The sequence below is a fragment of the Dermacentor albipictus genome, chromosome 6 (assembly GCF_038994185.2).
Source record: "Dermacentor albipictus isolate Rhodes 1998 colony chromosome 6, USDA_Dalb.pri_finalv2, whole genome shotgun sequence".
In the NCBI taxonomy this organism is placed as follows: domain Eukaryota; kingdom Metazoa; phylum Arthropoda; class Arachnida; order Ixodida; family Ixodidae; genus Dermacentor; species Dermacentor albipictus.
In genome coordinates this window covers 25,905,774-25,919,692 of record NC_091826.1, presented here as the reverse complement: position 1 = coordinate 25,919,692, position 13,919 = coordinate 25,905,774, and the positions used below count along the sequence as shown (strand labels likewise).

Genomic DNA, 13,919 nt, shown 5'->3' with positions numbered 1-13,919 from the left:
CAGAAAACGTACGCACTGGAACATGTCTTTGTTTTTCAGGCACACCTAATATAAGACTGTCGCTTCATTAGATAATTTGGATCATAATTAATTGTGCAGAAAGTTGCGTCTATAAGGAAGCCGAGTACACGTTCGCACTCAAATTCGACACACAGGAGGGATATTGTGATGCACGAACATTATCAGCACGTTTGAAATCGTTCATTCGGTAAGCTTTTCGTTCGTAAGACGTGTTTGCCGTTGACCTGCCTCCTTAGCTAAGGATACAACTAACATCACGTTTGGCTAGAACTTGCACTTATGGACAGTTCTAGCATAAAGAAACAGCGATCGAGCAAAGGATAACAGAAAGGCTGGGAGGTTAACAGAGACTTGGCCGGTTGAAGCAGTTTCTTTTTTTTTTTTGCGAATATGGACCCAGAAGTACCCGTCGTATGCTGCGACCTGAAACAAAAGAGAAAAAAAGTTAAGTTGCTGCAACTTAGCAGTGACGCCATCTGTCCCTGCTACATCAGAACACGATGCTCGCCATGTTTTGCCATAACGATGACAGGCGGCGCCACCACTCACTTCCTTATTCCACGCTGCACCAACTTCTTTCATTTATCCAGGACGATGTGGTCGAGTAAGCTTTGCAAACCACTGGCGGATTCGCGACAGTATCGAGCTTCTAGAGAACCTGTCTGAATGGCATGGCCTACTCATTCTCCTCCCCTCTACCCTATCCCGTCCCCCTCCTCCTCCTCGCAGCTTCGTCGTCGCCAGACTCGAACCTGCTGCGTGTTCAGGCCACGCTCCCAGGGCGGAGGCACTCGGACAACACGATCCAGCCCCCGAGGATCCTGGTGGCCCCCTGTTCGCCCGAGGGCACCGTCAGCTATACCCCGGGGGGCCTCCCCGTTCGCAGGCATTCCAGTGTCGGGACGCAGGACTCGCGTTTTTCGGGATTCTTCAGTTCGCCCAAGATGGTACGCTCACTTCGCCCACTGCCTCGCCTTCCGGTGGGAAACGGAAGACGTTGGGATGTCGGGGCTACAAGTTGGTTCACGTGGCTATGGTGTTAGGCTGCTGAGCACGAGGTCGCGGGATCGAATTCCGGCCACGGCTGCCGCACTTCGATGGGGGCGAAATGCGAAAACACCCGTGTACTTAGATTTAGGTGCACGTTAAAGAACCCCAGGTGGTCGAAACTTCCGGATTACTCCACGACGGCGCGCCTCATAACCAGAAAATGGTTTGGCATGTAAAACCCCATAATTTAATTTTCTTTATTAATTTGGTTCACGATGACAAATGTACGTTGCACGAACAGTATAGTCCAGCATTAAAAGGAACATTAGTAGTCTAACGCCGATTAGATATCTCATTTCGCATAAAATCCTGTAAAAAACAGATTTTTTAACAATGAATATTAGTTTAGCGTTTCGCTTCATCAACGGTTTCGTCTGATGTAGTTGGTTCACGATTACTGGTGCGTACAGCCAAAATTTGCAAGCAGAGCAGTCATGCGCCGTGTTGCCTCCCTCATGTCCGGTTTGTAAATTTTGGTTTCGCGCTGCATTTCACGTCAGCCAGTGTTTCCACGTACCTGAAAGGTTGAAGTTCATTTGTATGCAGCTGTTGCCTTTAGCAGTGTACCGCATTGTACATAGGGGGCTGACTAGCATCTGAATATTTTATTCAAAATGGAAATGTTTCATCGGAGTAGGGCACTATACAAGGGCACTGATTGGTCAGCGCTGAACATCAGAGCCATGTGTATTAGAAACGTGGCTTGAAAGAGGGAATATTTGTACACGCTGATTTCGGCCTGGAGGTTTGGGCATGTGTTCACACGCAGCCCCACGGTTAAAGCACCGCGGATAGGTGACGCAAAAAGCGGATTTTTTCTCCTTGGCGGATACCGGCAGTGTCCTGTGGTTGCTGACTTCGCTGTAGGATCAGACACCATCTGCTAGGTGTAACTGTGCTGGAGAATTTATTTCGTAAATATACACGGCTAAGAACCGCTGAGTAGGAGCTTTAAAGTGGAACGATACAACAGTGATTGTCAGCAGCCTTTCAGTGTACCTGTATAGAAAAGAAATCGAATATATTCGCTCTCTATATAACGGGCTCTATATATTAATGGGAAAGTTAATTCTTGAATAAAGCGCCATGCAATTGCGTATAAATGTTGGAGCTCCAGGAAGAAATCTCAGAAAGCATTAGCAAGCCCACGCTACCCGGTAGCGAGTTTACCAAGGATTTATCGGTGCTGATACGTGTGCCTCCGTCCTTAAGATTTTCTGTAAATTGAAACTTACCTCTTGGGGACCGGAACTATTTATCTGCATTGCGGAAAAGCCAATGGATGGGCACCAGCTCAAACATGTCTGTGGGAGCAGAAACCACACACACACACATATGATGATGTTGATGATTCAGAATCGAAAGCTGTACAGTCGGGACTACTTGTCCCAGGTATACGCAGTTGCGCGTAACAGTTATTGCCCTTTGGTGTGGAAATTTCATCATCATCAGCAGCAGCAGCAGCATTCATCATCATCATCATCAGCCAGTTTTATGTCCACTGCAGGACGAAGGCCTTTCCCTGCGATCTCCAATTGTGCCACTGCCACAAATACTGTTAAACTTGTAGACGGAACAACGCTATAAAGTCGTGCTTTTTGCTCGTTTAGAATTTATGCTAATAGGACCTGTGTGCCACCCACACGTGGCTCGTCCTAGATGTCCTAAAACGCGTGCCTGACTCTCCGGCACAGGCGAGCCCCAACCTGGGCGTGGACTTCTTCAGCTCGAGCAGAGCCAACGTAAGGCGGTACTCCGCCGCTGCAGTATGCGGCGCTGCAGGACTGCCCAACGCCGCCAACCAGGCATCCAGTTTCCTGCAGCAGATTGGCTCTGGAGTTGTACGTACTATCCCCCCACAAAACATGCTTCTCGCTGTCGTGTACCACCACCTCCGCTGTGTGCTGTTCAATGCTGCCTTTCTTTCCAACTGTCTCCCCTGTCTTTCCCACCAACCGCTTGTGCCACAAGTAGAATTGGTAAACATCGCGGCAGGACACTTCATTCTGTTCACCACTCCGCGGTTCTAGATAAGCCGCCCCCCTCTCTTGTTCCTTGCTCAGAAAGCAGCCAGCAGGAGCTGTTGATGCATTTCCCGAATATTTACTGTGGCGATTGTCAGCATTTACCATCCAGTCCAAACCAATGCCTGTAGAACAAAGCGAATTTATGAGAAATTTGCACTTTTGCTGAAGAGCTTTCTGGATAAGTTAACCGCGGACAAGAATAATTTACAAAGCCACGTTCTTAAATTACAAAAACATATTTTAAGAGACGTTTCGGATTTCAGGAATTTCATATTGATGCACCACTACATATTTCGAATGTTCTTTTTCCCTAAGTGAAAAAAAAATTTGTTGGTGTGTCTCACAGAAATTATTGTCTGTTCAACGACTACATTCTTTCTATACCGCAGAAAACTAGAATAACACAGATGTGAAGAAGAAATGAAAAAAAAAGTCATCCAAGTGAGAGTAGCACAGTACCACAAGATAAACCCAAGCGGGTTTTCTTTGTAACGGAACGAAAGCAGAGTAAGAAACTTTTGGAATTTTGAGGCGGGTTGAAGACATTTCGCCGTAATATAGCGTGAACAATACTTCCAGACAAGCTTCCACAAGTTTCAGGCTGATGAATGTCATCAGTCAATGTCAAAGAAGGCGAACAAGCAAGCTGTCAGTGTATACGTTCACACAGTTTCCTGCAGTTTCGATAAAGGTTAACTGGACACGATTTCACATTACGCTATGCAGCACGTCTATTCTTTTAAAGGCATGTAGTTTCTCCACTGGGTATCATGTTCACCTAACATGTTAGTAGTCTGTGTACTTAGAGATGTTACGCACAATGTTGTGAAGCCCCACCAGCAGAGGTGCATTGTTTTGAGTCTCAGTGCCTTGCAAACAATGCTCCTAAACCATGCTTTCAATAGTTGATTGCACAGCAAGTGCTATCTTTATAAAGGTTTGTTCATTCACGTCACTTTAGATTTAGCGTTGCCTCTCAAGGTTACTTCGAAACGATGACGCCACGCTTACCTTAAGCTTACCCGAACAGGTAGTTTTAAGGTTGGCTTTACCTTAAGAGGTAAGACTGAAAGCTGGGCTTGTTGGCGTAGATCCGTGCTCGAGAACAACACAGCGCGAAAAACACTGAGACGAAGAAAATATGTAGAAAGCCGAACGCTTTCGTCGTCTGCTTCTTTTCTTCGTCGTCATGTTTTTCGCATTGAGTTGGGCTAGTTGGTACGGAATCACTTCCCTAATACAGCCCGAACAAACAATATACAGAGAAGCGCGATTGTCGTTTTTCCTTTCTTTATTGTCTCTTTGTGTCGTTGTTTGTTCAAGCTGTATTAGGGAAATGAGAGGAGAAACTGCCTTTTAAGGGTGCCCTAAGGTGGTTGCACTAAGCTTGCCTGAACGTTACCTTAGGCGGAAGCTTTAGCTCGGTGGTCCCTATCTAAAAATAAATGAGAACGGAGAAGGCGGTTTTCTCGTCAACCATGATGCCGAATATGATGAGGTTTGTTATGTCTAAATGTACAAATTAATATCTACTTACAGTTGCAAGCAGAATTCTGATTTCGGCCATGAATATTTATTAAAATTGTTGAAGATCGATAAACTTTTAAGAACAAAATAGTAAAGTTAAAATTCTCTAACTCAGCAATGAAAAAAAGATATGACAATTGAGCGAAATGCACGTAACAAATATAAAGCGGACAAAATGTTGTATTGTACACAGTTGCTATATATGCCATCATTACGTGAGTAAGACTTTTGCAAGAGACTCATAAACACTGTAGCAAATTTACGTAAACTGTAAATTCGCAAATAAAAGTTGTCCGCTTTAGATGCTCTAAGAGCAGCATTTGCAGAAAAGCAATATCTGTTTTTGGAAAAGTGACGTATTTGTAAACGTTGTGGTTGTATTTTATTAAACATGCCTATTCGGCAATTTTTCTAAAGCTTCTTTAGTCCACGATAAGAAATCCACTTGAAACCGCCAGTAGTATGTAACTTTCTCACTAAAATGCAGCAAGTTTCATTCAAGTTGGTCTCGGAATTGTTTCATAAAAGCGTTTCTGCGTTTTACGTGTATTTGAATAGGCGACATCGGAGTTGGCCCCTAGCCAAAGCTTCCTTTTAGGAGGTACTGTGTAGGCAAAGTAGCCTGCTATGGCTCACCTTTAGACACATGAACTTTTTATAGCTCAAGTCAATGGCACGCGAAACTACACTTTGCCTGTGAGTTGTCGGCGAGCTGCCTGCGGTAGCGTGCTAGTTGGTGACGTAGCGCTTTGACGGGTCCTGCCGAGGTGTTATGATTTTGTCATCTGCATGCTTTGCACCCTCTCTGCATGTTCGGCTCACGTCTGCCTTGCACACTGTTCGTCACTTTCTGGCTGTTCTGTGCATCTCATTTTGGCTGGGACATGGCCACTTTAGTGGGGCTAGAGCCTTGACTTCACAAATTTCTTGATGTTCACCCAGAATGTGCCTTGAAATAAGGAAAAAGAGTGTAACCTTAAGAAACGGTTAAGTGCTCCTCTTCGTAATGTTATGGAAGTGTATGGAATCATAGCCTTCCATAGAGGATATCATGTTATCATAGGGGATCAATGGATATAGCCAATATGAGATATTCTGGTTCTTTGATAAGATAAAGTTGCTCCGATTGGATGTGCTAGTAAAAGAAGTGTGATTCCTGAAATCAGTCCTAGTTTTTATGTTTAGGCAGGTTGAGAGCAAGTATGTACAGAATAACACTTTTGTCATGAACAAGTGTAAGTTTACGGGCGTTTGCTCCCTGGAACTTCCCTGTTGAAGTAAGGCTCACAACACTATTTTTGTGATATTTTTGGAGAGTATAAATTAAGGAGCAAGAAGCATGCCAAATGGGACAACATAATTTGTAAAATGAGACTTTGTGACATCAAAAACTCAAGTTACAGATCTTTACAAATACTCAAGAGATGTTCGTAGCTCAAAGATTCACAAGGGTATGCCTGAAAAAAATGAACTAATAAGCAGTAAATTAAGCATGCAATAGCATTTTTAGAAGTTCCTCAGTAAGGCACAAAAAAACCTAATGTTACGGAATACAGTCGAATGTTTGGTTACTGAAAAGATTTATTCTTTTTACACTTGTCACACAAGTGGTTTGATGTGTTCAAGCCGCGCAATGTACCGGTAACGTAAAGAACCTTCTTCAGCTTTGATTGCTGCCTAACCACAAATACCTTTATATCTTTTGTTTCTCTTGAGGGTCTGTCGCAACATTTTGATGGAATCGATTCCCAAGATCTAAAAAAATGCGATGAATTGTTGAAACAAACAACTGGTAAAATAGTTTTTCTTCAAGCCCTATATCTTAATATCTCTTCCGTCCTCGGGCATTAGTTAAAGCACTTCATACGCGAACAGAAAATTTTGTCCAACATTGCAACTTTTATTGCAAATGAACTACAATATGATCCCTGACTCCGCTATGTTAGGAATGTAACCTTTTTTAAAGCTGGTATATTGGCTTTCCCGGGAAACTCGATCACGGAAACATGGTGGCAATGCTAATCACTAGGTTCTTCACATGTTGCTTACTGCATTGGAAACCACTTTTGAGTGCTACAATCTTACACTGTTTGTATAAAATGAACCGAACTCCGCACATGGGTAAAACTTGAACGGTTCGAGGACCACCAAGTTTTGCGAATGTGCAACTGCGGGAAAGCTACCTTGCTGCTTATCGAAAGCCTTATCGCCATTATAGCACATATTAAGCTAGCACTATATTGACTTGTGATACGAAGTTCAGTTGAATAGTATTTTTTGAGCGTGTTGCTCTGCACGTGTCTTTTAAGTCGCTGCGATCACATGTTTTCTGGGGCGAAGGCACGCTTGAACGCTTGCTTTTGTGCTGTTAGCGGCAACCTGTTTAGAATCTTTGTTCGGGCATTGTAAGAGGCTTTATGCATTCTCTGTCGTTGTCCTTGCCCTCGGTGTTGCTATATGTTGCTGCTGAAGTCCGAACACTGTTCTCTCCTCGCACAGCCGGGCACTTACGCGTACCTCACGAATCTCGCTTCGCACCGCTCGCACCTGACTTCTCCAAACGTCCGTCACGTGTTCGCGTAAAATGTGGTCTGCTCTCGAATGCGGAGACGAAATTCTCGAATAAAGTGCACCAAAATGAATTTCCGAGAACGTCGTTAATCTGAAGGAAGAGTCGTCTGCACTGATGCTTGCTGGTGCAGCCATATTACTCGAGATAAGGCCTGCTTGGCATGAAAAGAAAACTCCGAATACAACAACAGCACGACCACTGAAACCACACCGAGGCGATGACGCTTTAACGTTCCTGCTCATGCGATACCCAAAACACATAACTGCTGTTGGGACTGGTTCTGTGTTAAGAATTGAAATGGCACAAACAAACATGTCCGAATTTTCAGAACTGCAATGAGAAAATGAGAAATTCAGCCATCATTTCAAGAATTTGTGACGAGATAGAAAGTGCAGCAGATACTTTATTGATCTTTTCATTCTATCGCTTCCTTCTCCCTGTGTCAGTTGCTCACTCCTGTGGCGCAGGCCTAAAGCCATGTAACAAGCTAGACTGAATTACCTCTTTTGCCAAGAAAATAGGCCAATTTCATCAGTATAACGGGATAGGCCCTAATCTTTAAAACTTTCTCAATCACAACACTCAGCTTCCTTGAATATAGCCAACTTCAAAGAAAGAAATCATCCAAATTACACGAGTACTTTTGCACGAAATAAAACAGAGATACTTTATATGTGCCTGTGTTGTACGAATGTGTCCTTATCAGTTGTTACAGCCGTGTGGCCTGTCATACCGAATAAACAATGATCCCGACGAAACGAAATTACAGCAGGTCTCCTGGCACTCCGCAAATGCTATTAAAGGGGTCACGTTCTTGCGGCCAGTGAACGTGTAGCTGCTCATCTCCTAGGCCCGAGCCGTGGGTTCTGATTTCGGCAAGTCCCTGGCGAAACGCATTTGCCAGGATGTGGGAACCGAAGGGTTCCTCGCCATATGTGTGCGTCTTGCGCGGAGAGAAGCTGTGTTCCCGACTCTGGGCTGAATGCGAAATGGCTGTGCGTAGATGCAGTAATCATGCTCCCTGTGTGCTGTCTTGTGTTTTCTTGCTCTGGAAGCACGCTACACTCTAAAAAGCGCCATTAGAAACATGATGCAAAATTTTTTACAAAGCCTGTACATGTCGAATTCCTGACATGTAAAAGTTACGTTTGCTTTCCTCGATCTTGCTTCTTTCAGTACGTTTTGTTGGCACGACATTAAACGCTGTGGTGCTTTTTTGGTCAAGCGGACTGCATTATCCGGTGTCTAAGAAAGAAAATGTGCATTTAAGCAGCGCTAAACGCTTTAGCGTTTCAATACTAGCCAACTTATTTTGTAGCAACCCATCGATTGGCACCACGTAATTTATAACTTCTATTTTCGCCTCTTAATTTCTTTGCTGACTTTTGACAACCTTCTTTTTACCCAGACTCCAGACATTTTGGTCAACTGGGACAAGACTGGAGATTTTTAGAGTGTACATGAAGAGAGAGAAGCTTTTTTGTTGCCTTTTTTTCTTCTCTGGTACACAAAAACATAGTTTCGTTTTCACTGGGACGCTATTGGAACAGTACCCAGATATCAGATTTTCAGAATTGGGAAGTTCTTGAACTATTTTCGATCTCACCATCGTAGTGAGCGCATTGGACCTCATTTCTCCCCCACGTGCCAAATAGTCTTGGGTGAAATTCGTATTCCCACAAATAAAACACGTATTATGAGTACAGCGTTGACATCATTTTTCTTTATTATTTTGAAAAGTTGGCGGCGATGTCACATAAAACGGATTAAAGACTGGTTTGTAGTTTCACTCACGACAAGCTACGATGTAAAACAGGCCCTAAGTTATTATCTCGTGTGCGCAAATTCGCTGGCAGTCTCAGTTCTGTTAAATAATGGAAAAAAACAGCGTATTATTCATCACCTTCAACATCACAGAGGCTAATTTTGCTGCTTTAGGTGCTGTAAGGCAGATATTCAGCTTTTCAGTGGTCATCCGGATATTTTTAAATAGGAAAAGAATCGTGATGGGGTACTTCACTACTTTCTTGCGATTGGCTCTTGGAACGTTTTATACATCTTAGGTACTTGTCTTAATGAGTCCTTAGTAAAACAAGACAAAACTTAGGTGTAGTAACCTGCCATCAGTTACTATGTCGGCAGTATAATATAAGAAACTCAAAAAAGACTCGTTTCCACCATGGATGTAGGTGGTCAGCTCCATGAGTACTCGTGGTCATTTCCAATTCGAGTGATCATTTCAAGCAGCTCACTAAATTACTGCTGACAAACCTCCTCCATTGCGACGTTTCCGACAATTTGGCTTAAAACGCATGGATTGAGATCGCTTAGCGTTGATGACCATTAGCAACACAGGGATGTACTTTACTGCCAAAATATCGCGTCCTCTTCGAAGCACGTTATGCCTTGTTCAAATCTCTGAAGTGGTAGTCACTTACACGCAATGAATTTCACCTGCCCGGATTTTGCAGGCACCTGAAGCTTCGCCATTAAAGAAGGCATCATGATCTGGCATGCAGAATTTGACTCATCTGGCCTTAAGGAGCCGGAACGGAAACAAAAGCACCCAGGGCGCTTCTTAGATTACACCGATCAATACCGAAAGCTTGCATCCCGTCCCTGAAACGCCTGCATCGATGTTGTCCCCCTTGCATCGCAGAGAAAAAAAAATTTAACTGAATTTGCGCGCTGCGGACGGAGAAAATTGTTAATGGCCTGTTCACATATCGCCAGCGCCGAAGAATAAAACCACTGCTGGAGCAGATCCGCCGCAGCTCCTCTTTCCTTTTTCTTCTCTCTTTTCTCTCTCTTCCTCACCTTCCCACCCCTCCACCAGTCGCAGCTGTTTTCCGGCAAATAGCTTGCGTCTTGAAGTCGCGGGCAGGCCGCGCCCAGGCCAGGGTTCGCAAGAGCACGCAGACAAGGGGACACAGGACAGCATCCCGAGCCGTCGAGATTGCGAAGAAAAAAAAAACTCAAAAAAAAGTGAAAAAAAAGACAGAACTCTCGATGCCGATCTATCTGCGCTCTCGTGTTCCACCCACTTCTTCCCGCTCTTCTCCTCCTTCTTCTTCGTCCTCTGCCACCACCGCCACCACCTCTTCCGCTGTTCCATCTTCCACCTCCATCCTCCCCGTCCCGTTTGCCTCCTCCTCTTCTTTCGATCTCTCCCGCTCAGCATCTTCCAGTGCCGATGCCGCGGGCCTCGTCTCCGACGGCGTCGCCCCACCACTCCCCGCGGTCTCCTCTGTCGCCGCGGTCGTTGTCGCCCAGGTCGCCGCTGTCGCCGCGTTCCCCGGCGTCGTCGAGGTCTCCGTCGTCGCGGTCTCCGTCGCTGCGCTCTTCGCCACCGAGGACCTCGCCGGCGGTGTCGAGGTCGCCCTCGCCCAGGGCCTCCAGGAGGCTCCTGCCGCAGCCCAGGATCCCCTCGCCAGCCGTGGGAAACCCCACGCAGGCGTGAGCGCGGCGACCCTGCATACACGGCCCTACCAAATGTTTTTATCTTTTGGCACTGATCTCAAGTAGCAACCACTTACTACGCCACTACTAACAGCAGGGGAGGTGTGGACTGTGCAGGTTAATGCATTTCGATGAAGCTAGGAGGGTGCTTTTCGGTTTATCTTTATCAGAAGGTCTTACGCCACAGTGCGATCGTGGTCTGAGCGAGCTTAAGGCTCTGTGCTGGCGCTGCTGTCACTATCGTTGGCCTGCTTTGCTGCTGGAGGAGTCGCTAGAGGCCTAGATGCTGCTACAGTGTCGGATGAAAGCCAGCACATGGGGAACGTGGCGCAACCGCAAGCCGTATGCCCATATGTACCGCAGCCTCGTTGTTCGGGGACCTCTTGAGATAAGTTGTGCTTCTGTTAGTTATCATCTTCTGTTAATGCAAAACATTTTGTGTTTTCTGCTGAAGCGCACCAAATGGTACATATATTTGCATGTGTCTCACAGTTCTTGGAAACATTTATGTCAGCTGTAACGGTGCTCGGGACCCCAGCGAAATGTCCGATTCAGCAGGATTGCATTTGGGCTTTAGAGACCTGGTAAAAACGAATGCCATAACGGTTCCGTGCAAATGAAGGACGCAGGCATGTTTTTTTTTTTCAATCAGTGTGTTCACGTGTGCCGGGCTATCCTCAGTGAAACTTTCACTTGACATGTAATGAAGTGCAATTGAGGAGGAAATGCGTGAACTTGGTCCGAGTGAGCACAAATTTCCTCTGGCTACTTTTTTCCGCAAAATTGTATCTGTGCCCGTGGCGGATTTCATCGCACTGTGTGTAATTTTCCGCATCGTTATTTTTACTGAGCGGTGTGCACTGTTACACTTTATGTGTAATCTCACGTTCATAACGCAAGAAAAGAATCCAGGGCGACAAGAATGGTTATACAAGGATGGTGCTTTCACATCTAAAGCTGACGTCACGCTCATTTCTCAAGCAAGTAACCTTGAACGTGCAATTTGTGAACTTGAAGCGTGTAGTGTATTCGGCACTCTTTGACGTGGCGCTAGGCTTTTCTTGCGATGTCATCTAATTTTGTTTGAGTAATCGCAAGCTGATGTGCAAGTGAACTGGAGTACGAGATGATGCATTATATCATTTTTGTTCTCGTAAGCCCTTAATGATACTCTAGTAGGAACGCTGCTGAGAACACACCACAAGATGGATACTTATACGAGTCACGATTTCAGTGACGCCTTGTAGGTAGCCTTGTTTCTCATTCTCCAGCTTCAGTGCGTAGCACGTGCAGTACTGATTTCTACTTTATGTCACTCGGGACTGTCGCCGGAAGGTGTTTATGGCTCGGATGTCGACGTTTTTCGCTACCAGTTTTTCCTGACACTGGCCCAAGTGGCGCCTGATAGGTTTGACATTGCAACAACTAAAACATGTCTCGTACCACTATGACTACAGCGACGAAAAAAAAAAGAAATAACAAAACCGCACAGGGTCTCATAACGGCCGGCGACTGGTGTCGATGCCGTTTCTTTACTATGTGTTGTCCTTGGAGCAAGGAAACATTGCGGCTACACACTACCAGGGTGCGCATTCATTTTCGTTATCGCGACCTACCTGTTAACTTCTATAGAAGACCGTAGGCACATGACATATACAGCCATGTCGAGACTATGATCGGAGTGGATGCTTTTCTCACCAGCCTTTCCTGAGCACTCGGCCCGAGTGGAGTGCTAGTTCCAGCCAGGCTGCAACGAGCAAAGCAAGAACACTTCGCTCAAAGAGTGGTCTTCTCCTCAAGGCAAAGCGTGTAATGCATGCAAGCCTATCTTTTCGTTGAGCTCTCACAAGAGGGCGTTGGTATTCAGTATTTAAGCTACAGTCATAATTGCCAACCAGCTACGAGTAACGCTTCCTTTGACAAACCGCTTGGTATAGTGGGTAACTTTCAGCCAGCCATTCATTTGGGATGAAGTAGAGTCAGTATTAAACTGTCGTCAAATGGGCAGTAAACTAGGAAATAACTCTAGTCTTGTTACGCGGCATTGAACATCACGAAACGGTGTGGTAAAGGATTGTGCTTCAGATCGTTGAGGAGGTAGCAACCATAGAAGTGCAGAACTGACAGCAATGCTGCTCAATGACTACAAATTTATGTCATCTCGGCATCCCATTAGCTACACAGAAGCGTTTTGTGCAAATTACTCGAGGTTTGAGAAAACATTGAAGGATATATTACGACTACCCCTACATTAACCGAAGTAAACGCTCGCACACTTTCCGTAAACATGCCTTGTTTTTTTTTCGTATATTTATCGGATAGAACGGGTTCTTTCTTGTCTATTGTTTCAATTTCTTAAAGTCATGTCTTGCTGTGATTGCTATGAAAGTAGCCTTAAGCTAACTCAGGATTGATTATGAGTTGTGTGATATAAAACTTGTCGTTGTATTTTCGTTTCGCTTTCCATAAATTGTGTTAACACTTTCTTTATAAAGCTAATTTTCAGATGGTATTGTAGAAATGCCTCAATTGTTTTAGTCCATTCTCTATGTAAGGTTGTAGCCTCATCGACGCATACTAACCAATGCCAACTGAGCACTGCAATGGCTCTTATTTCTTTGTTTCCAAGTTAATATGATAGGTTATTCTGGTCTCTCATAGGTACCCTATTCAGACTGTCCAAGTGACTTTCTTAAATGCAGGGTCAATATAGTGCAGTCGTCACTATTCAAAAGATTTATTTTAGGATTCCCAGATATCACATCCTGTTTGAATTCTTCATTCGCTTTGCAACGCGCCAAATAATCTAGCCTGAACTTGGCAGAAGTTGCCGAATATGTCGACCAGGAATAAATATTCCCCGGATGTTGAACCTTATATGTTACTCATTTGTTGACCTGTACTCCCGCCAGCCCGCGCAATCGCACGACACATTTCAGTGACCCATGAACGCTGACCTCGTGAAAGGCATTTTTCGCTTCGCAGAAGTAAGAGGCGCCCGTACTAAATAGCAGTTTCCATCTCCAAGCTCTGTAAACTTCGTGAACCACTCCTCGAAACTCATGCTAACTCGAAATACAACGACGACGCTGATTCTGAAACATGAGCTACAGGTTTGACGATCATCGAACTCAAAGCGAGCGTTTACCGTAGATGTCGGCAGTGTGTGTGTGTTAAGCCTACACCACCACCCGCAGTGTCACCCAAACGAAGCTGGCGGCTGATCCTAGCGCAGTACCAATACACGCGAAGGCAACATTTTG

At 45.0% G+C, this 13,919-nt stretch overlaps 1 protein-coding gene across 6 annotated transcripts in view; it reads left to right on the top strand.

Annotated features, from left to right (window-relative positions):
* The window catches only part of bma (SCY1-like protein bma), a 550,265-nt gene extending 536,737 nt beyond the window's left edge, over positions 1 to 13,528 (top strand). For 2 of the 6 annotated variants that reach the window (XM_070540208.1, XM_070540207.1), the window contains 3 exons: positions 751 to 968; positions 2,766 to 2,912; positions 10,376 to 13,528. In XM_070540208.1, coding sequence (XP_070396309.1) covers positions 751 to 968; positions 2,766 to 2,912; positions 10,376 to 10,657 — 647 coding nt within the window. In that variant the 3' untranslated portion in view covers positions 10,658 to 13,528. The other 4 variants (XM_070540212.1, XM_070540211.1, XM_070540210.1 and 1 more) reach the window with 4 other exon arrangements.
* The last annotated feature ends 391 nt before the right edge of the window (positions 13,529 to 13,919 follow it).